Raw genomic sequence first — 23,681 nt, 5'->3', positions numbered from 1 at the left:
GAAAAAAAATTAATAGTGTTTGTTGTCTGGAAATTCCCACTGAGCCGTGGAAAAGGTGAGCTGCATGCCACTTGCCAAGAGTGAAATGCTAGATGACCGAGTAGCTGTTTTGTGCCAAGGCTAACCATCGCAAGGATCACAGTTACCCTGAATACACTGAGACACAGTCACACACAGTTTAGACACCTGTCACACAAAGACACCTGGATGTCTGCAGATAGCTGTCGATATAAAGAATGTATCAAGCATTGTTGAATAGTATCCATCAATTCATCAAACTTAATCTGTGTAGTCAGAAATATAAAGATAATAAAGCAAAAACCAGTACTCATACTCAGTACTCATTAAAGCATTTTACATATGTGCCTGAATTTGTGCTTATTATTGCTGCATCACTGGCCTAGTCCTGTGGTTGGTTTAAAGTTTTTATTGTAGGAGTATGGAGGAAAATGGGGAAACAATTACAGTGTTTGTGGATCAGTGCAGTGACTAACACTAATTCTGTGCTTTAACCTGCCCTCCTCAGACACTGTGGAGGTGCTATGCAGCAGAGAAACCAGGCGGCTGTGCTGCTACATGGAAAATGTACGTCCTAACTCCAGAGGCCGTCAGCACAGTGGAATCTGACAACGCCAGTCCTAATGTCAGGAAACTGAACATATCGGTAATTATTCAATATAACTTCAATTCTGAGCCAGGAGTATTGTGTAGCTCGTGATTTGTAGAGTTTTCAGCTGCGATTGATTTACTCTTCTCAGTTATTACCTCCACCAAGGAGGCCATGTTTATGTTAGTTTGTTTAGCTGTTTATTTGTTACCAAGATTACGCAAAAAGCCCTGAACTGATTTGCAGGAACCCATTGGTGCGAAGCTGAATAAAGAAGCAGTTCCAGGATTTTTTTGATCACTTTTCTTAAAATTGAGACATAGAAATGACAATAGCAGTTGCGACATAGCAAAGAGATACAGCTGTCTCGTGTAAGGATTACAGACAATAAGTAAATAAAACTATACTTGAGAACAAAAGACATGTGTAGGATTGTTTGGCCTTGGTGGAGGCATGTGCTCTACTGAGGGCCAGTCTGGTTTCCCTTTGAAACTGCTCTGTACCTCTGAAATATGAAGTATATGTCTTTGATGCTGTGGGCTAAGGCGCAAACTTTCTGACACCCTTGGTTTAAATCCAACCTGAGACGCTTCCGTGTCTCTTCCACTGTTTATTGTGACTCTTTACTTTGATCTCATCATTTAGGTGAAACCCCACCTAGAAAAATAACAGCATTCAGTCTTCAAATTTTGGGTGTATGACCATTTATTTGTTCATGTATCATATTTTAATAAAGCAATGTGCATATTTCTCTTACTGCATATGAAACAAACATTTTCTTTTTCAGTAGACGTTTGAAATAATCTTTTGAGCCTGAGCTGTGAAACATCGAGTTCTCTTCAGAAGGGTGTTGTCAGAGGAGGCCATCAGACTGCGATGCTGCCGGGCGGTTTTGCATACGTCGGGCCCACGCCGTATTGTCTCCTTGTGCAGTTCACCTTTCACAACAATATTAGCTATGTTGCGTCTGGGCCATACAGCATAAAAGGGCAAGTTTAGTTCCCACAAACATACACACACGCGGAAGGACACACAACACAACACAAAACACACAAAACTCGTGCACACACGGCACCCCCCCACCACCACCACTCCCCCTCCCCCCGAAGGCCTGACTCCACCAGGATGACTCGAGGCCTTTGTCTCCGCCGCACAAAGACTCAGTCAGTTGAGATGATGTCACCGCCGCCTTTCTCATGGGAGTAAACCTTTGTCTAGTAGAACAACAACAAAAAAATCTTTGTGTAGCATTGAACCCACATATATTGGGGAGAATGAAGGCCGCTTCCGCTCCTTTCTGTTTCAGCATGTGACTTTCTCCTCTGACTTTCCTCTCTCCCCTCTCTCTGTCTTTAAAGACTCTCTCCCTCGCTCCTGTTTCTTCTCTGTTCAACAGACTCTATTTCGCCCTCTCTTTCTTCTCTGCTTTTTCTGTCTCCTCTCTTTCTGAGTATTTTCCTCTGCCTTGTCTCTTTCTTAGTCATTCTAATTCACTTTGGTCTGTCTCCTTCACCTCTTTATATCTAACTCCACCACTCTATTTTTTGTCTTCCTTTCTCTTAAACTCAGTGTATGTTACAGTTTCCTGTCTTTCCATCTTTTTCTCTCTTTTCTCTCTTTGAGTCACCACCCCTCCTCTCGCTCACTCTCTTTCCTAATGACTCATTCAAACTTTGGGTATTTGGATTGAACTGCTGGACACTTGTCAATGCCAAAGTCTGACCCACTGAGTCCAGATAATTGAGTTTGTACAAAGGCCATGTCCATGACGTTGGTGTGGGTTAGTCCATCTAAGGATTAGACTTGGGGACCATTTAGGTCCAGAAACTCACTGACACATAACACATAACTGTGAAAAACTCTGTTAAACTGAGATTAAATAGCTACCACTTATGTCAGAAGCGTGCAAGCACAGAATTTGGGAAGATTGTGATGTATAAAACAGTATGAACTACTCAGCTAATAAAAGAAACTACTTTGTCTTGGTATGTCAGTGTTTTTTGGCACAGTGTGGGTTTTTAACACTTGTTTGGAATGGCTGGATAAGATGATTCATTGTTCTGAGAATAATGTTTCCTGGACAATTTTGAACGCTTGACCTGTATTCAAATGTGCTGTGTTATCACTTTGCACAGAATTAATGTTTAGCTATAGTGTTACAGTCGTAATCTTAAGAAGTGTGTATGTTAAGTGGAGCATAAATGATTTACAGTGAGAATAATTGCCACCACTCCTCCTAACATACAGCACTGGAAGCGAGCCAACCGTACTGCACAAAAAAAAAAAAAACAGCAGTTTCAGTGAAGATGTTCACACCAACTACATGCATTAGCAGGCGAAGCTCAAATGTCTGCAGTCTGTATTAAAAGATTTTGCTGGTGGATCATATCTTTTAAAGTAATCCAATAGCTGTAGCTGTAAGTTGCCGAGATGAATGCTCTGGTCTTTGCAGATAACAGCAGAATACAGAGTGGGCCATGGTCAAAGCCTCTATGGTGCCAGTGGCTTGTCAATATGGCAGATATGTCAATAAGTCAAGCATGTATTTTGTGGGCTTCAGGCCCAGGTTCAGGTTGAAAGGACAGAATCTGGGTCAGAGTTTGGAGACTACAGAATCACACCTCTGCTGTTTTACTGATGTATATAATATTTCCATTTGCTTCATCAACCTCGAGTGAACGATATTCAGCCGCACATGAAGCAGCTGGGATGAGATTCAGAATTTTAAGTCTGAGGTCACAATAAAATGAAAATGCTGGATTTGCCTCCTTCAGGTTGGAAGTGAGTTTCTGCCCCAAGTGAAGCAGTTCAAGATCCTCTGGGCCACATTCACAAGTGAAGATACACTTGACTCTGAGACAGGATGACTGGTGCAGTGTCAGTAGTGACTGAGGTTGTGAACTGTAACTAGACAATGCTTTAATAGGGAAAGTGTGAAGGAAACGCACAGAAGCTCCTCCTTTATTCATCTCATGTATACGGCGTCAGGACAATTTGTCACTTTGTATTTACTCATCGTAATTGTGTTGATTATTTCCAGCTATTTACACAATAGATTTACAACAATCAGAATGACTCTGATCATAACTACACTTTATCATTGTTTATTAACGGGGTTGTTGTTTCCTCTGTCTGTCAGAAAAGGGGGACCAAGAGGAGGTTGAAGTCCAGAGGTAATGGCTCCATGGGCGTGGCCTCTGAGAGGGCTGTATCAATCCCCCAGATCACCTACGATCACATCGAAGACTCTGTGGAGAAGAAGGATGTCTCTTTTTTCTCGGATGAGCCAAGGGGGAGTGTTGAAGGTAATGCACTCCTCTCATGTTACTGTAATCTACAGTGACAGTTACAAAGTGATATCAAATAGATATCAAGGGTTATTGTCACTCAGTAATTTTTTACGCGTTCTGAGGTTCAGTAACTCGTTTTTCTTCCAACAACTCCATCTCAGACGCGTCATCTAGCCAAGATTACATGTGAAAGATCTAAGCCCTGTTTTTATTACTGCTTGATCAAACAGACTTCACTTTGGACGCCTTCATAAGAGAGTCTTTATTCAGAACCTGACACCTCAGAACGCCATGTTCTGTGAAGGTGTTTTTGAAGAAGGTGTTTCTCAATTACACTGGATATTGTTGTATTGCTATCTTTGCTGTTTTTAATACAGTTGAAGGCCAGCTGGCAATGAAGCTTGTGTCATGCGGCGCACATTCGATGAACTGAGTTACTGCAGTAATGAAACCAACTTTTTTCTGTTTCTGTTTTTTTTTTTTCTACAATTTTTGTTTGATGAAATAATGTGTGTTGAGGGATGTGAAATGATGTCATGCTGCCTTAAAGGCCTTGGAAATCCATTATTTCAGTAAAAGTTTGATGTGATTTTTTGCATTCAGGGAATTGCAATGGCCAAAACAATTCTATGGGAATGACATTTGTTATGGCACTTGCTTTGAAATATTAGCTGTCAGCTAAAATTTCTGTTTGTCAGTCTTATTTTGAGTCTAGGAAAATAAATAAAATCCCCTGAACTGATACGGTGCCAGCTTAACAAATGTAATAATACATGTATTCTTGTACTTTTAGGCCAGTTGAGTCGCTGCAAAGCTAGAAACTATAAACTCAACATCTTATTGTGTCACGCTAACATAGACCTGATGGCTGAAAATGGAGGCCTTACACTTAGAGCATAGGTGCTCATTGCTGTGACTGTAGCCACACAAAATCGTAACAACTCTGTCCTAAGGATGGCAGTGTCCTCTGGTCACTTGGTCGGTCAGTCCACTGAAATATATCTCTTTGGTTGCCATCAGACTTTCATAGTCCCCAGATGATGATCTCCTGACTTCTCTGCCAATAGCACCATTAGGCTTGTCAGAAATAACTGGGCAGTTATTGCCTTGATTGCCATTAAATCTAATATAGACATTTATGTTGCCCTCAGGATGAAGGGCAATAACTTTGATCATCCCTTAAGTCTTCATCTAGTGCTGTCATCAGGTCAAAAACTTGATTTGGCAAATACTTTTATTAGACACTAATGATAATCCCGTCAGCCTCAGCTGTGCTTTGTGTTTAGTGTTTTGTGTTTGGTGATGTTAGCTGTTAATGGTTAACTGAGATGGTGGACATGGTGAATGGTAAATATACCTGTTAAACAATAGCCGCTAACATGCCTGTTGTCAGGTTTAAAGTTCTGTCATTATCATATTGATCCTCTAACCTGATGAACAAAGTAATTACAGAATATACTTGGCTTTTTAGGCCTTTTTTATTCATAGGTACAGTGAGAGAGAGACAGGAAAGTTGGGGAGAGAGAGAGAGGGGGGATGACATGCAGCAAAGGGCCATGGGTCAGATTTGAACCCCAGGCCCTGTTAGGACTAAGCCTTAACGGTACGTGCTCTACCAGGTGAGCCGCCAAGGCGACCCCTTTACAGAATATACATTTATCTATTTGAATGTCATTTTTTCGAGCTAATCTCTTGCAAAAGATTGCAGTATGGACCTCTCACTTCATGCAAACAGTGTAGACCATTACACATTATTGGAGGAGTTGTTATGTGCTGTTTTCTCATTCTCACACAGTAAACAGAGGCCCTATCCTGATCTCCCTAGAGCCAAGATGGCTGCCAGGTGTCTCTAGTGGGCCAGATGGAAGCCATTACAGTCTCAGTGGTGATTAGAGGTCATGGTTACAAGCCCTTTACTGCTTCACTTGTCCCCTTCGCTGGCCACAGACATTCACATTGGGCTTAGGTAGAAAAAAAATGGACTTGTTAAGGTTACAAGTGGGAATTTCTTTTTATACCATTTGCAGTTTACCAATATTGGTGTAATCCTGCCAAAGACCAGTTGTGTATTCTGTTTGTCATTAGTCTGATAAAAGCTCGAGTGTTATGTTTAATATAATGATTATGTTGCAGATAATTATAAAATTTTACCTGTAGTGATTCCAAATTGTTGCCAGCCCTCGTACAGTGCAATAGAAACTGTTTTTTTTTTGTTTTTTTTTTAAATGCAGGTCTGTACAACCAGTATATTATCGAGGGCTGATTGGTTAAGAGGGTGGTTGTTTGACTTCCTGTGTTAAAAGCCAACCCTGCTAAATGAATTGACCTAGACTCCGGGTTAATAAATGCACTTAATGAGTTTTTCCTGTCAAAGCGTGCAGTCATAAAAGGAGCTGGAGTAACATAAACTTGACATAAAGGCAGACCATCACAAGAGGATCAACCACTTATGAGGGGAAAAGTTGTTTAAGATCCACCCAATTAAGCAGGAAACTACGAAGGAGAACATGTGCTCTGTGGTGTGTGGAAAAAAATCGAATCAAAGTTAATGCCAAACCAGTTAGATATCACATTTTATCCTTTCACATATTTACATGACAACATGCATCATAAAAAGCTGTCGACAGGTAAGTCATTTAGTTCTAATAATTATTTTTTTTTTTTTATGTATTCACATAAGATCAGGCAGGTTGAGACTGTGGAGTGGAAAAATGAATTAGACAAGCTGGTGATGGTATAAAACCATGTAAAGAGGCCAAAGTCTGCAGCCTGCTGTCACTAATGATAATGGGCAGAGTTGAAACAGCATGGGACTGTATGATCTTTGCTTCAGATCCAGCCATAAAACAGGCATCTACGATGTAAACTGTCTACAGCAGGGCTCCTGCTTTTTTATTTATTGTTTAAGCCATTGCTGTTTCAACTTGGTACCAGGCTCCTGGATTTCTTAAAAATACTTAGTAGAGTTGCAAATGTTTTCTTAGCAGTTAAACAATTGTTATTACAACAGGTCACATAGCTGTTGAACGAGTCATGCAAGCACAACATGCAGTTTTATATGTTTTATAAACCACTTGTCTTACTTAGCAAGCTGGTTTCATTTAGATTTTGCTATATGGGGTTTATGAGTCAGCTAATGTTGTAATGCAGTTTGATTGTTTCAGGCAGGAAGGGTTACTGCAGGGCAGGAGCGAGCATCAGGGTCTGAAATGTCAAGAGAGTGAGTAAAACGCAAACGCAGCAGAGAATGAATGAATCCATGAATGAACTGTGACAAACTGTTGGATTAAAAGAATATATGAATGAAGAGACAGTGTTATCTGCTTCCCTCTTTTCTCATACTGTGTTGGATGCTTTTTTGCCATCTTCAATCACATTGTAATAGTAAAAGAGGAAATGATGATACAAAAAAGGTGGAGTTTTGCAAAGCTGTTAGAAATTGTCGATTATATTCGTCAAAGGATGTGTCATCTTGGCTACGTTGCAGTCCCATAGTAACAAATAAATAAAGTTTAAAGTTTATTATACTAACAATGTTTTTTGGCTTTCTTGGCAGGTATCACTCGGATGTTCAGACAGACAGGTGAGTCTTTCAAACCCCCCCCCCCCATCACAACTGAGGTGTACTGAATGGGACTCCAGAAATTAGGTTTTCCATTTTTTTCCCCCCAACAAGTAGTGCACTCAGCTCTTGTGGTAGCTCCATTAAGTTTCGGGTTCATAATCTTGTGTTTCAAGGCATGAATTTAACCAAAATCCAAGTGACAAAAAGACAACAATGACGTCTCTTTTATACACCTGTTATTCTTTGACAAAATGTCAGACACAAAGACCGAGTGTATGGTGTATGTGTGATCACTGCACTGTCTAACCAGCAGCCCCTTCCACTGGTTAAGTGCTTCTTTCTCTCCTATTAAAAACTCCTCTGTGTTAATCATTAGCTAGCCTGCCTTTTTAATGTGGCCCAGACAGTATTTTAATTAGACTCGCTGGCTGGCTGGGCCTTTGTCCCCAACTGGACCAAACCAGAGCCAAGCAGAGAAAATTCAGACACTGGTCCTGGGTTGACCTGGCCTGTTTTCTTTACTGGGTGCCCTGCCAACACCACGGGTGAGGAACAGGGCTGGCCTGGCTAGGAATGGGCAGGGGCCTAGGGGACCGTGGGGACCTAGACAGGGACACCGGAGAGAGGGAGGGGGGTTGTGGAGTTGATAAGCGGCCATTGTGGAGCACCAGTGGTCAGAAATAAACTGGTCATTGTTTGATTTAGTCAATGTCCGGCTTATCGCTCTACTTATCTGTCTGGCTCCACCTACCTCTCTGTCTGTGAGAATCTCTCAATGGAGTGCCCTCTCTCTCTCTCTCTCTCTTTCTTTCTCTCTCGCTATCTCTCTCTGTATCATTATCTCACTAACTTTTTTTTTCTCTGCACTTATTTTCTTTCTTTCTCTCCCTGCTGCCCTTGGCTCATTCTCTCTCAACCAAACACGTTTGCACTGATGGGCTAGATAAACGACATAATGTTAATAAACCCTTATCCTGTTTGTGTAGCTGATAACACAGTTCACGTCTCCTTCAGTGAGCTGAAGTTGGGGCTAAAGGTGGCTCTAGTTAGCTCTTGTTACCCCCCTCCCTCCCCCTTTTCTTTCTCCCACTTTCTCTCCCTCTCTCCGGCCCTGCTTCTCTCTCCATTGCTGTCTATGCTTCCGGGTTGGACAATGTTAAACAAACTCGATGATGGAATACAAGAGACGCTGAATGGCTTTTGCTTGAATTGGAATGGTCATTCTGTTCTCAGACACAGATTTGCCTCTCCATTCTTTATCACAATGGAGGCCTGGTGGTTTGGAGGAGAGACTTGTCAAAGTCCGCTGACAGTCTGACTGCAGGTCAAGACCCTGCTACACATGTTGTTCTTAGCTGTTGTTTTTAGCCGCGCCAGCAGCCATCCAGCTGCACTGTTGAACTGGAGCGCTGCAATTTCTGTGTCTGCACATGTTGTTTACTTATATGTTATATCCTAATTGTCAAATTAAAAGCTCCACTCATTTATAGGTTTTGAAAACCTCCATGTTAATTCACAATTATAATACTTATCTTTTACACTAACCCACTGATATGAAGTGTGTTTATTTCAACTTTTTTCCTTTCTTCTTTTTTCTTTCTCCTGTCTTTCCTTTCTCCTGTTTTTATTTTTGCATGGCATCAGGCCCTCCTCATTACTCTTGGTCATCTTTCACTCTGAGCAGCCCTGGCTCTCCAGGTATCTTTGTTTCTTTGTGTCTGCTCTTATGTTATTCATACTCACAATTATATCATCTTATTTTGCTTTGGAATGCAACAGTGTCCTTTGTCATAATGTGAGAAATTTATGATGTAAAATTATTGTAAAATAGTTCTTTAGCGAAGCCAAACTGTTAATTGATAGTTACTTAAAGGTCCCATATTATATAATGTGAGATGTCCATGTCTTTTTTGATTATAAAGCAGGTCTAGGTTCCATATTAATATTATGAAAGTATCAAAGCCTCAGTCCACAGAGAAATGCACATAGCCTGTATTCAGAAACTGAGCCTTAAAACGAGCCATCAGGACTTCTGTAACTTTGTGATGTCACAACAAAGCAGTCGCTGCTCTGAGCCATGCCCCAGCTCAGCGCACCCGGACCCATCTTACAACCTTGCAGGATTTGGTTTCTCTGAGTATTTACCTGAAATCTGCTATCTTTTTAATTGATCACTCAGAAAACAGTCAGCCAACCTGTTGTTACTAGAGTTCCACAGAGAATCCTGAGAGAGGAGATTTATATCTTATATATATATATATATATTTATATTTATATTATTTATATTATTTATACTATTTATATTATTATTTATATTTATATTTATATTTATATTTTTTCTTTTTTTCTTTTTTTTTCTTATGGATATCATAAAACACTGGAAAAGTATAAAATATGGGACCTTTAACACTTGTTTTGTTTCTGGTAGCTTCAGCTATACATTGTAACTGTCATTTTATATATACATATGATTAATACATATGAATTAATTGAAAAACATTTCCTCAGTATAAATGAAGCAGATTCTAACTTGTGTACAGTTCACAGGCCCAATACGAGCGTACTGGAACATCATCTGTTATTTATGTGCTTTGCAGTAAGGAGGAATCATGACAACAGCACCTCCATCGACATCTCCCGCGCCAACAGCTTAACCGATGAGCTGGACTACATGAGTGAAGACATTCCCCTGCCAGTGGTGACTCACAAAGCTCAGTAAGTCCCTGAAAGTTTTCCCATTGCTTGCCTCTGGAGTCGTGTGTCCCCCCCCCCCCCCCCCCCCCCCCCCCCCCCTCCCTCCCATCTATCACCCTGCACTGACCTCCATTCTCTGATCCATATTATACTGATTTCCCTACTTGTCATCGTACCTAAAGGCCTTTTGTGAGACCACGTAGCCCCTCTAGCTGCTGTCTAAATGAAGTTGTTTTGTTGAACTCTCTTGAGGGTTAAAGAGACTCTTAAGGGCCAAGGCCATATCAGGTACAGAGAGTTATAAAGGGGATTATCCCTTTAGTCTTGAGGGAAATGTCAAAGAAATCCCTCTCAATAGGTTGTAGGACATGTTAAGGTACTGAAAGCTTGTCGCCACATGCCCTCTGAAGGTCCTGAATACTCCGCTGTTCGTTGCTGTGTGAATTGCAAATGCTTCTCGATGACGTTCCTTCCTCCCGCTGATCCACTCAAATAAATGGGCTGCCTTTATGTGAACCAAAATGTAATTCTGATGTAATTAGATTTTCTTTTGCTTCCTGTGTTAAAATGCTGTAGGAAATCATGTTAATGATTACTGCAGTAATTCCTTCTGTGTTTTCACCAATATCAACAGATCAGTACACAAACAATGTGTTTTCACATGTTTACACTGTGGGCGTTTACTACAAGTGGAAGCAGAGTGAAAAGACAACATGTCAACACTACTGTTGGGCTTAATCTCTCCAGTGGGAGACGGTTTGAGTGCCTTTCCCACTGGGACACAGTCATGTAGCATCAGATGCATCCAGATTAGGTGATTACACACTTGGCTTTGAAAAAGCTTAAGTGCTACATGAGGATATCATGTAGTTGATGTTGTGTATATGTGTTTGTTCCCTGTCATGAATAATGGATATGGTTAATCCATGGTGCACATCCGCGGTGAGCTGCTACACCCTTTAATGCCTCAAGTGGCAGCTCATGTGCACTGAAGGCTTTCAGATGCACTTTGAGTGCTGTGATGTGACACTGTGACATGTTGACATCCAGGAGTTTTATTCCTTTGTATTACATTTAGTCCTTTGCATGTGCTTGTAGTGAGTATATATGTATTTATTTTATAGTCTTGTGAACCATGCTTTCTTGGTTGATTAGATTCGGCAGAGCTACTTATTAATTGATATCCCCCCTAATGATTTGTAGGTGTTGTTTTGGTGAGGAACATTTGTTTAAAATCATTTACGTCTGTTTAATGGTGTTTTAATGGTGCTGACGTTTCTGAAAAAGTTATTTATGGGCCAGTTTGTCCTGCAACATACTGTATGTGTGTTGCATTTTGAATTAGTTCACATCTGTGTGAATTGGATTTGATGTGTTAGCTATAAAGTCTGGTTCTCTCTAAAGGATTGTCCAGTGAGGAGTTTATGTCCTGAAAGTAAAACAGATTTTGTTTGGGGTGTAAGGGAGATATGGGACTTGTCAGTGTCTTTATTACTTATTCAGCTATGTAAGAAAGTGTGCATGTGTGTTGATTCTCATAGATGTGTGTTTATATACTGTATCCCTGCCTAAAAGGCAGTCTTTTCCCTCTGCTGGCCCTGCTAATACACAGTCACCCCTGTCACTCAACTCCATCTCTGGCCTCTGGCTTTTCTTACTCACTCTGCATTCTCCTCTCTGTGCCCTCTTGAAAACAAAAAGCTTCGTGCACCTTTTGTACAGAGGACACAGTTATTACCTTATAGGGCAGATTTCTTTCACTATATCCCCCAATTTCTTTGTTTTTAGTTAGTTTAGTAATATTGAAAGAGTGATAAAAATGCTCTTCAACCATCCAGTTCTTTTAATTCAACATGAACAAAATGTAAACAGTAAAAGGAGAGTTATGAGCAGCTGAATGCTTCTTCTCTCTCTTGCAGTCTTTTGACCTGCCCGTTTGTGGCATTGGTCCAGGACTCTTTCTCCACACAGCACTTGAATTCCACAAGGTACTGTACTGGCTCTCCTGCTATTCTTCGTCTTCTCTTTCTTTTCCCATACCTCTCCATCCCTCCATCCACCCTGATCTTATCTGAGGGTCCAAAGAACACCATGGAAAATGTCAGTGTTGAGTTTACACAGCGTAGAAACCACGACTAGCCACCACCCAAACTCCTATTAATCATTTAAAATGTGATATGTGCACCACTCCTGGAAAATGTGATTATAGTTTCTCATATTTTATTTTTTGGGTGATTTTTTTTTTCCACAATAGAAACCTATTGTTTCTTCACATAAGGGCTTAAGAATGAGTCTGGCTCATGTTTGAAACTTCCTGCCATAGTCAGACTTTTGCAGTATCTTTGCTCATGTCCATCTTTGAATCAAACAACATTAAGATACTGTAACAGTTACTGATACCTGTGCTGATACGTAGAAAAGAAGGTAAGTAACATGAGTTGAGGCCTATGGCTGTGAATACCTGTGTTGTCTAAACTGCATCATTGTCATTAGCATACATAATTACATAATGATAGACATAAGATGTACATTTGTAAATACATGTCATAAAGAAACCTTTTAATGGGATTTTTGCTGTTCAGTCATTCATCTGGCAGCAAATCCTGTTGTTTAAAAAAAACTGTTACATAACTGCAGGGGCTTAGGTTGCACCTCCATTACAGCCATCATGTTTATTATTGTTATAAGTGGCAGCCTCCGAATCCCAACGCGCTCCCAAAGTGTCACTGAATACTCAGAGTTTGTTTTAAAAGAATATGCAAAGAACACACGTCATGACTACTAATCCAGCCCCTGTTCTCGTAACAGAAGATGGCGCTCCTCTTTTACAGTGTGCAGGCAACATGTCAGTACAATATGGCGTAAAACGGCCCATATGGGCCTGTTTGCTCATGACGGTCCCAGTATCATTATCATGACTACAGCCTGTGTTACAGTCAACTTGAATTGTCATTTTACATTATGATGGGTCTTCTTCTGTTAATCTCAGTAAAAGCATGTAGTCAGATTTCCTGGCAGCTCATTAATCTGTCATCCTTTATTAAAAAATGCAATCTGTCGAAGAAAATTCAGCAAGTGTCATCTCATGGCCCGGACATGTGTACATGATTTTTTATCTTTTTTTTTTCTGACTATTTGTGTGTGCATGTGGGTGTGAGACCACTGGCTGTTAATGCCCAAGTGTGTGAGAGCGAGTCTTCCAGCTGCAGAGACAGACAGTGTCTATTTGTATCCATTGCAGTGCTGCCGTGCCCATAACTCAGCTGTAACAGCCAAGCTCAGAGCTGAGCCATGCTGGGCACTCCCATAACAGCTGGTTTGTTTTGCCCCTAGTGTCACGCCACTAAGGACAGCACTGTCATTTGGCATCCTTATCTGGATCTCTGCAGACAGCTACCAGATCCACCCTTACTGCCTGAGGCGACTTGCATGCACACACACACTGTATCAGTTTTCTGTTATTTTATATTCAGGAATTGGAGCGTCTCCACACCCTCTAGCCTTAATGTAAATTTGACATGAGTTGGCTCCTTCCTCAGGTTTTATTGCTGCCTGTTCAAACAGCCTTTATCCTGCATTTCTGGTATCTCTATCACTTTAATTTCTCTGTGTCAGCATTGGCTGGAACATGTTTTTGTGTGTTTGTTCACATGCGAGAGAGGCATCAACAGCTGGCTGTGACGTCTCTGGGCTTCTGAAGAGGAAGTGGTGCAGGGCAACGTCCACACGCAATCATGTCTTTTTCTTCTCTAGACCCAAAACACACACACACACACACACACACACACACACACACACACACACACAGAAACACACAAGCCTGAGAGGATAAATCTTTATTATTACTTAGTTTTTTTGTGTAAAACCAGCTCACGATGGTGATCGTTGGATTTTCTGAAATATCTTAAATAGAAAATAAAATTCACACAAACCATACACTTGTTCCACAACCATCAACATAGTTCTTCCCTTTTTACTGTAAACGCTCCCTTCATTATTTGTTTACTTGGCCCTGTGTAAATGAGGCTTGATTTTGTTACAGTTCAGGCAAACACTGATTTCCGTTGATTGTGTACATGCGTTAGAATGTGTGAGAACCAAGTGGCTTAGTGGTTTGATATGATACACTGTGCGTGTACAGCTGTACGCTTTGAGGATGTACAATTCTGAGATGTACTGGTTAAATGTTGAATGAAATCATAACAAACCCCAGCGAGGCTGCTGATCTTAAATCCACTCCAAAGCAGGTTGACTTTTACCCTCTTGAAGAATGAGTAAATGTTTCCAAGTACACTTCTTAGGCCCCAAACAGAGGAAGGCCTTGTTTAGCTGATTGCAGTGATTGTGTCCTATCTCTCTCTCTCTCTCTCTCTCTCTCTCTGCTGTGATTCCCTTTCTTCTCTCTGTTCGGTTTTTCTCTGTTAACTGTCTCATCTCTCAGCCTCTCCATGCACCCACAAACTCATCATGGTTCTTTACTCTGTCAGCCAGCGCCAGATCAGTAATGTCTGTCATCTTGTGACCTGAGGCATTGTCCGTTTTCTCTCGCTGGGTGTGTCCAGGTTCTCTGCCCTCCTCCTCCTCCTCTTCCTCCTTGTCTCCTTTCAGACCTGTAAAAGCCTGCATTGGCCACCTACAGGCAGCTCTTAATTAGTTCCCCTCTTACAAGCTAGCCGGAGATAAACAATGAAAACCCACTGCAGCGCCACAGGAGGGATTGCAGGCAGAGACACATGCATCATGGCCCGTCGTCTTCAAGTAGGGGCCTCTCTCTGCTGAGCAACTGGCATCTTTTGTGCAGAGCTCTGAACAAATTGACTTTTTGTCTGTGTGGCTTCTGTAAGCCTGTCTTGTACACTGTACTCTGATATTAATGACATAGAGGGGCGTTTCAAACATATGGTGTTTAGTCAGGAGGAAAAATCAAAAATACATTCATGGCTAATGTCGCAGGAGTCTTTTTAAACCTTGAATATTGTCCCTTTGACTAATGTTTGTGATAGAAGTTCCTACCAAAGCTCCCCCTCCGCCTTTTTTCCTCAACTTTGTCCTCAAAACATGTGCCAAGAAGTTATTTTATAGGGCTTTATGCAAGATTCAGCAGTGAATCTAATGTGAAAATATCCAATAAATCCTCTTAATATTTTTGGCTTTACTGCCAAGTATTAGAATGACAAACCAGACTAGGCAAGGGCCCCACTTTGGGCACATGCACAAGACACAAATGCACACACAAACGCACACAGACAAATGGATGGGGTAAGATCTGTGGCCTCCTGCCCTGCAGCAAGAAGAGCTGCCCGGGTACTGTTGCTTTATGAAAAGATAAAGAAAGGAACTAAGAAGGAAAAGAACAAATTGTGCCCCATTTTCTTGACTTTCTGCCAATTTTTAGAGCATTAAAAAGACAGAAAGTAGTCTTGGGGCAGTAAAACAGCCACACACTGATTCATATTCACTGTGCATGGAGGGATTCAGAAGTTAATCTCATTACAGACTCTGGGCTTTTTATGTGGTTGCTGACCTCCACGCTACCTTTACTCACTTGGACGTATTAGAAATAGTTTAATTGCTCTCACTTGGCCAAAATACAACCAGCTTGAATGCTACACTTAGGCTGGCAGTAAAGTGCAATTAAAATAGAAATTGGCTTGTTCTTACAGGCAATAAGTTGGCTGGGGGTGCTGGGGTTTGATTTCTGCAGAGTGTACAGGCTTCTAGTCAAAACCTTTCAAAATTTTACCACAAATGTTCATTGCCCTCATTACGCTTTGTCTTCATTTGGTGAACAATGTCATGTGATTAGTGGCAACATTTTGCATGTGGGCGTAAGGTGCGTGTTTCCAGTTGACTTGTTATTGTTTATTTCCACCAAATCCATCCTCTGAATCAGCTCCCTGACTGCACAGGAATCTGTTGAACCAAGGCAGGTTTTTTCTGCAGTGGGCTTCAATGCCTTTCACACTGCCATGCATGCATTAAAAAACATATTTAGAAATTTGATTTTGGAATATGCTGAACTTATTAGTACTCCTCTGCCACCTCTCATTGGCTTCTGTTTGAAATTCAAGAACAACGTGCCTGATGGTTGGCTTGAACTCACCAAGCTCCACCCCTTTGAGTTGCCTCACTGAAAAACAGAACCGTGCCCTGTTTATTTCATGCATTGCATTGCACTGAGATGTGGCTAGTGAGTTATGGGGCAACATCAAACTTTAACTACAGGTTGTCTTCAAAATTAAATTGAAAGTCAGTGACTGTTGGACGCTTTAACTTGCAGCTTGTAGTGTGTTGTATGTATTTATGTATGGTTACACATGGAAGCATAAACAGTGCCCAACAATGCAGCCACAGCCTACTTTGTCTTGTTCCAATTTTGCAAAAGGGTCCTTTGCTATTAAGCGTTGCAGTAACTGTCTTACACCTCATCGCATCTTGTTGATGTAGGTCATTCAGAACTAAAGCATTGGTCAAAGAAGAATGAAACTGAAAATGTTTTATGTGCGCGATTGTGGTGCAGTTAATTCTGGGTTCTTTGTCACCTATAATCTTGGTGAGAATATTCTGTTGAAGTAGACCACTACCACTCCTTTATGTCCTTGCAGGTCAGAAGTGAGCTTCCTGGTATGATATTACTTGCACATGCACAGGGTGGAGAATATAAGTGTTAACAGCATGGCTTACTGCAATAAAAGTGATCAGGCTTCTTTCTAAGCTGCAGTTATTTTGAGTGTTATATAGCTCACATAAATGAGATGCTGTAAGTAATACTTGCGTACTTGTGAAAAACGTTACTAAAATTTAATATTCCTTGTAAAACAAGTTCCTGAATGGATCAGGGCACATTAATCTAAATCACATACTGTACACTGCAGAGAAAAGATGATACGGTGAGATCATAGGCTGCTGGAGTAAATTCTCCCATCGGGGCCAAAAGAGAATCGGCAGGCCATCTTTTATGGCACATACGTCACACCCAGGGCAATAAAAGGCATTTTCATGAAGTACTTAATTAAAGAGTGCGTTTTCTCAGGCTTGACACTGGCCATCCCGCATTAATGAAGGCCCTCGTGCTGCTGTTTTAAGGGGTGAGAGTGTTTACTCCCCCTCAGTGGTGTTGGTGGTTCTGGGAGGCTTTTTATGACGAGAGACCATCAGTGACGGGAGGAATGACCCACTTTATTGCCTCTCACCGCTTGCTGGAAAATCCAGAAACTCAGCAAGCAAGATCTGCATAAATAAACGGTTCCAGGCCAAATTAAAAGACACTTTCACCAACATCATCTCTAATTGCTGCATCCAGATGATTGCCCGGTCTGAGTACAGTGGCTGGAAATTACATGAGCGCCATTTTTGGTTCTTTCAGCATGAATGAAATCTGCCTGGAGTGCACACAGTGGTAGATTGAAGTGAGCCTGTCACTGCATGCTGGTTTGGTGAGTATCCTGGTGTGGTGCAGTGTACCTGGGTCCAATCCAGAATCAGCATGAGCCAGGCCAGACTGTGTAGCATAGCAAGCTGCAGCAAGCCAAAAACAGAGGCCAACAAGAGGTGGGTTCATAACCTTTAGTTCAGTATCAGTTTGTCTCTTGCTGAGTCATTTGACATTGTGCTTTGTATGGAAGATGATACTGTAGACAGGTGTGTTGTTGTTGTTGTTGTTGTTGTTTTTCATTTCTTTTTTTTCTCCAAAATCTGAAGTGAGATTGCTTTGGGATTCTGGCAATGTCCAGTAGCAATTCATGCTGATTTTACTGTAGGACATTTAGTTAGTTACTCTGTTCAATTATCATATAACATACTCATGATTAGAGCTTAAAATTTGCTGCTTGAAATGCTCACAAATCGTGACTGTTGCACTTATGTACATCTGCTCATCTTAATACTGCCTGATGGGCCAGTAAAAAGGTCAGTGGAGAGATAGCTGTCCGGAGCTGAAATGTATTGTATGTATTGAGTGTGTCTGTGTGTGTGTGTCTGTGTGTGTGTGTGTGTGGCCTCGGGAGTGCATTTAAAACCTGCAAAGATTTTAGGGTAGAAGTTTCTCTTCATTCCCTCAGGTACACCGCATCACCTGTAGCACTGCAAATGTACGGCCCAGTTAAACAAAAATGACCAAAAAAGATAATAATAGGAATAAAAAAGGGAAATAAAAACAAACATCATGGAAAAAGAAAACAGACTCAGGAAATTGCTGTTTTCACATGACTCACTGAGCCGCTTTGTGTCACAGCTTTCTTTTGTTTAGGGGCAAGACAAATTTCAGAAAGACTGGAAAAAGTATTTGTTTTGATTAGGGCCTAAGTGCTGTTAACAATTACACACTCACAGGACAAATTTAATGACAATTAGTGTTTTTTGTTAGCTGCCTTCAGAATTTAATTGTTTCCATGCAGGACTTTATTTGGTTATCTGGATTTTTTTTTTAATTTAATAATGTTTGTCCAAATGGATTGTAGCATTACACCAATGAGGTTAAATATACAAATTAAACTAATTAAGCAACGTAATTACGCAAAATTAAATTATTAAGATCCCAGTAATTGAAGTCAGAATAAAGTAGCTTGAGGATATTTTTTTTTCCACACACAAACACAGCCATAAACACACTGATGATAAACTCTGGATGACATGGAAATGGTTTTCATTAACCTTGGTTAATTGTTGCACAATTACATTCACATACAATCACATTAATTACTGAACAGGAAGTAACAAAATCCCATTAATTACTAAAGCAGAGGCCAACAAGAGTTTTATGTATGTAATAAAGATTTTGTATCCATATAGTTAAATGTTTAAATGATAGTTACAATTATAGCAAATATTATAGAAATATTGTATTAAATATTTTATATTTATTAAATATTAGGGAAAATAAAAGAAAAAGAAAAAGCCAGAAATAGCATGGTATTCATTTTTCTTTTCTTTTCTTTTCTTCTTTTTTCTTTTCTTTTCTTTTCTTTTCTTTTCTTTTCTTTTCTTTTCTTTTCTTTTCTTTTCTTTTGTCTCTCTAATGGATACAGTATATAGGTCTTGTTGTCCCTACTAGTTTTCCATATGAAATTAATAACTTGCATTCTACAGTGCATTCAGAAAGTATTCAGACCCCTCCACACTTTCCCATGTTGCAGTGTTATACTCAAATCATAAAAAAAAATCCCCCTCATTAATTTACACTCAGTAACTCTGACAAAGTGAATTTTAGATTAACAAAAAAATATATATATATTGAAAAGCAAAAACCGAAATAATACATTGACATAAGTATTCAGACACTTTACTCAGTACTTATTTGAGGACCTTAGGCAGTGATTACAGCTTTAAGTATATTGTGCGACAAGCTTTGCACATCTGGAATATGGAGATTTTCTGCCATTCTTCTCTGCTGATCCTCTCAACCTCTGTCAGGGTGGATGGGGACCATAGGTGGTCAGGTCTCTCCTGGGATACTCGACTGGGTTCAAGTTGGGGCTCTGGCTGAGTCACTCACAGACATTCACAGAGTTGTCTCTAAGCTACTGCTGTGTTGCCTTGGCTGTAAGCTTCATTGTCCTGTTGCAAGGTGAACCTTCAGCCCACTACGTGGTCCTGAGTGCTGTGGACCAGGTTTTTTTTAAGGATCTCTGTTCTTTGCTCCCTTCAGCTTTCCCTCAACCCTGACCAGCCCCCCACCCAGCCTGATGCTGCCACCACCATGCTTCACTGTTGGGATGGTATTAGGCAGGTGATGAGCGCTGCCTGGTTTCCTCCAGACATTATACTTAGAATTGAAGCCAAACAGGTCAATCTTAGATTTATCAGACCAGAGAATCTTTGTTCTGAAAGTCTGAGAGTCCTTAAGATGCTTTTTTTGCAAACTCCAAACATCTTTCATGTGTCTTTCTCTGTAGAGAGGTTTCCATCTGGTGTCTCTGCCATAACGCCAAGATTGTTGGAGTGCTACAGTGATGATTGTGCATCTGGAAGTTTCTCTCATCTCCACACAGGATCTCTGGAGCTCAGCCAGAGTGACCATCGAGTTCTTGGTCACCTCTCCTACCAAGGCCCTTCTCCTCTGGTTGTTCCAGTCTTGTTCCATTTAAGAATGATGGAGGCCACTGTGCTCTTGGGAACCTTCAATGCAGCAGAAATTGCAGCATCGACACAATCCTGTTTTCCTTCCACCTCATGGCTTGGTTGTTACTCTGGTATGCATTGTCAGCTGTGAGACCTTATATAGACAGGTGTGTGCTCTTACCACAGGTGGACTCCACTCAAGGTGTAGAAACATCTCAAAGATTATCAAGAGAAATGGAAGACACCTGAGCTAAATCTCAAGTGTCATAGCAAAACGTCTGAACACTTACGTCAATATTGGTTTGTTTGTTTTTTTTTTCAGTTTTTCTCTTTTAATAAATTCCTAAAAAAACACTCTAAAATTCAGTTTTTGCTTTGGTATTGAGTGTAGATTGTTGAGGGGAAAAATGAATTCAAAAGATCTTAGCATAAGTTTGCAACATAACAAAATATGACAAACTTGAAGGGGTCTGAATACTTTCTGAATGCACTGTATGTGGTATTAAAATGGTACTGATTTTCTAAATTTGATTTGGTGAACACTGCATCTACCCTGATCTTACACTTATTGCTGCCTGTCATGAAAAAAAAACCAAAGACAGCAATTCAAATTCACCTGACTGTGAGTTATCAGTTTTACTTTCTTGAGAATCAGTGCCTTGAACTTCTTGGTAGTGCCTGGTAGCAGAGTTTATTCAAATGTGAGTTCTCTGAAAGAAGGTTTCAATTGAAGTCCCATCCTCAGAACTTTTCTTATCACTGTGACCACTGTGAAAAACAACAGGGTGCAAGACTCAGTTCCCTCTATCACAGTGCCATCATTAGGCTTTGCATAAGTTTTATAGGCGACACCCCTCACAGCCCCACACATTTGCAACTTCACCACAGAGAGTACGCTGGAATTTGGCGCGCTCTTTGCTTCTCAGAGAAACTCAACCACAGTGTTCTTGTGGTTGTGGGATTGGAAGTTTATCTTACATGTGACATCTTGGCAGTACGTAGAAAAAGATAAGCTATGCAGAGAATGAAAGCGTCCTTTCTTGTTGCTTTATATTGTGTGCTCACTGTTGCCTATAATCAAGAAGCAGTCCACAGGTTATCAGTCACAACCTTAAATGCCTCTGAAACCAGATGTTTTCGAGCAAGGGAGTGAAAAGCTGTAAATCATATTAGGGGAACAGGTAAGCCTTGGCAATGCATCTGTCACCTCCACCCCCACAAACACACACACATATACGCACTTTGTTCTGCTCCCCAAGCGTAGTTTTTCCACTGCTGTTAATAGGAGCCATATAGAGCCCAGTTCATAATGAAAGACCCCCCAGGGGCCATGGTAGTAAATGAAACTAATAACCCTCTAAATAAGTCTCTTCTAGTGCTGAAAGGCCGGTCTCTTTATACTGAAAGTGTATATGTGCTGTAAAGTCTTTTCCAGCCCACTACTGTAATTTTATGGCTCTGTTTTATCCTTTTCTTTTAAAGCCTGTCAGAGAAATTGGGAGGGAAGTCAGAGAGGGTGTCAGTGGATCAAAGTGCTGCAGGCCCTCCTAGTTTGAGGCTCTGAAATGTAGTAAAAAATCCATTAAAATACTTAATATAAATATCTGGCAGGTTTTTATCTTTTTAAGAACTGAGTAACAGTCAGCTGTTGTATGAATGGCACGTGTCATGATAAAGAGTGGTCAGAAAAGTCAAGCAGTAAATTAAGAGTGACAGAATAAGACGGTATAATTCAGGATTTCCATGCTTTGAGTGAGAATTTGTAGTTGCAGTTGGACAGAAAGTGTCCATTGTGTGTTTGTGTGTGAATGAACTTGACTGGCTGCTGAAGGCCTCTGCTGGTGGTGTATTAAAGAGAGGACGGAAGTCATAACCCAATCATGTGAAAAATAAAAAATAGTAAAATTGAAAAAGATAAAACTGCTATATCTTAAATCTAAAAATTCAAATTCAGCTAATGCAAATGTAATTTTAAATCTACCAGACTTAACTCTCATGTTTTGGATTTCCATTGCAATATAAATACCATAATAACAGAAACATAAAAATGGTGCAACAGGATAAACACTTTATAAAAAACAAAACAAAACAAAACAAAAAAAAAAACAAATGCCAATAATATAAGTCCTTCAAAATGCATGTTTGCAAAGGAGGACAGCAGTGTGACTTCATCAGAGATATATGTTTTTTTCTTGGTAACAGAGGTGATGACCATGTTCCACCGTGAGCTCATAAAAACCCTGTGCACACCACGTGCTGGTGTTTGTCAGAGCAGGGCAGCGTGGTACAGCCCCAGTTAAAGTTACAAACTGAGTCAGAGGGTGGGGATGGAACAAACTGTGAAACATCATCCCAGAGCCCGATTCACACTGAACACATTTACAGGATTTTTTTTTTTTTTTTTTTTTAATCATCCACATTTGGGTCTAATTAAAATGACTGTAGTCAGGATTTTATAAATGCTAATACTATATTATATTTTATAAACTAGTCTCGATTTCTGCAGTATACTCTATATAAGGTTACACTGTGTTACTACACATCACCTTATATTCTGTACTATATTATACTATATTAATTTAATGTTATACTATTTTATTATATTATATACTACATTGTATTTCTGTCATATTTCTATATTAATACAAACAATAAGAATCATTCTTCATCATATTGCTGTATATAGTATTCTAGTGTATGCTGTTTATAGTGGTAGATATTACATTACTCTTACATGTACTACACTGATGACTAAACACACCACTATGTCACTTCACTTGAGATGATAGTGCAACACTGGTCATGAGTACTGTGTGTGTATTGTGTGCATTGTAATTTTGAGTTTAATTGCTCTACCATTGTTTCTATTTTTATTCCTTATTTTTATTTTCTATACATGTCCCTATTTTTCTTTTTACTTTTCTCTATTTATCTGTTCTTGTGTTTGTAGTTCTGCTGCTGCAGCACCTGAATTTTCCCTCTGAGAAATGTCCTTTCATCTTACACTGCTATTGCTGTAACATTTTAGAACTACTTTTTTAAATACTTTTAGATAAATTTAGATAATATTTTTTTCAGTCATTTTTTAGTTTTTTTAAGAATTCAAAGGCAAAATTTCCATCATGATCATTTTGTTTTACTGCAGTCACAAAACTGCCAGGAATTAAAAAGTCACACTGTGAATAATGAATCCCCTTTTCTCCCCTTTGTTTGGTCTAAAAATAAACTCATTCAGCGGTACTGAGCCTAAAAATATCTGTAATATAATAGCCTGGGAGAACGGCTTGTGTAACCTTTAGTGTAAAATCCAACTGTGGTGCTAAACAACTAAAAACAAAACTGCAGTTTCCTTCATGGTGGCTGCAGCCTTGGTAATCACATCTGTTTTTAGAACTGCTGGGAGGTTTTATTTTTATCCAGTGTAAAAAGAAAAATAAGTGTGAAAAAGTTCCATGTACCTGAAGGT

At 40.1% G+C, this 23,681-nt stretch overlaps 1 protein-coding gene across 5 annotated transcripts in view; it reads left to right on the top strand.

Moving 5' to 3' along the window:
* The window catches only part of kcnq1.2 (potassium voltage-gated channel, KQT-like subfamily, member 1.2), a 171,246-nt gene that overhangs the window by 29,377 nt on the left and 118,188 nt on the right, over positions 1–23,681 (top strand). For 3 of the 5 annotated variants that reach the window (XM_071493340.1, XM_071493359.1, XM_071493369.1), the window contains exons 10-14: positions 527–664; positions 3,747–3,912; positions 7,454–7,480; positions 9,107–9,160; positions 10,060–10,177. In XM_071493340.1, coding sequence (XP_071349441.1) covers positions 527–664; positions 3,747–3,912; positions 7,454–7,480; positions 9,107–9,160; positions 10,060–10,177 — 503 coding nt within the window. The remainder of the gene's footprint in view (positions 1–526; positions 665–3,746; positions 3,913–7,453; positions 7,481–9,106; positions 9,161–10,059; positions 10,178–23,681) is intronic. The other 2 variants (XM_071493350.1, XM_071493378.1) reach the window with 1 other exon arrangement.

The sequence above is a fragment of the Trachinotus anak genome, unplaced genomic scaffold, assembly GCF_046630095.1.
Source record: "Trachinotus anak isolate AG129_WGS33_773 ecotype Australia unplaced genomic scaffold, CSIRO_AGI_Tana_v1 ptg000002l, whole genome shotgun sequence".
Classification (NCBI taxonomy): domain Eukaryota; kingdom Metazoa; phylum Chordata; class Actinopteri; order Carangiformes; family Carangidae; genus Trachinotus; species Trachinotus anak.
This window is presented reverse-complemented; position numbering and strand designations above follow the sequence as displayed.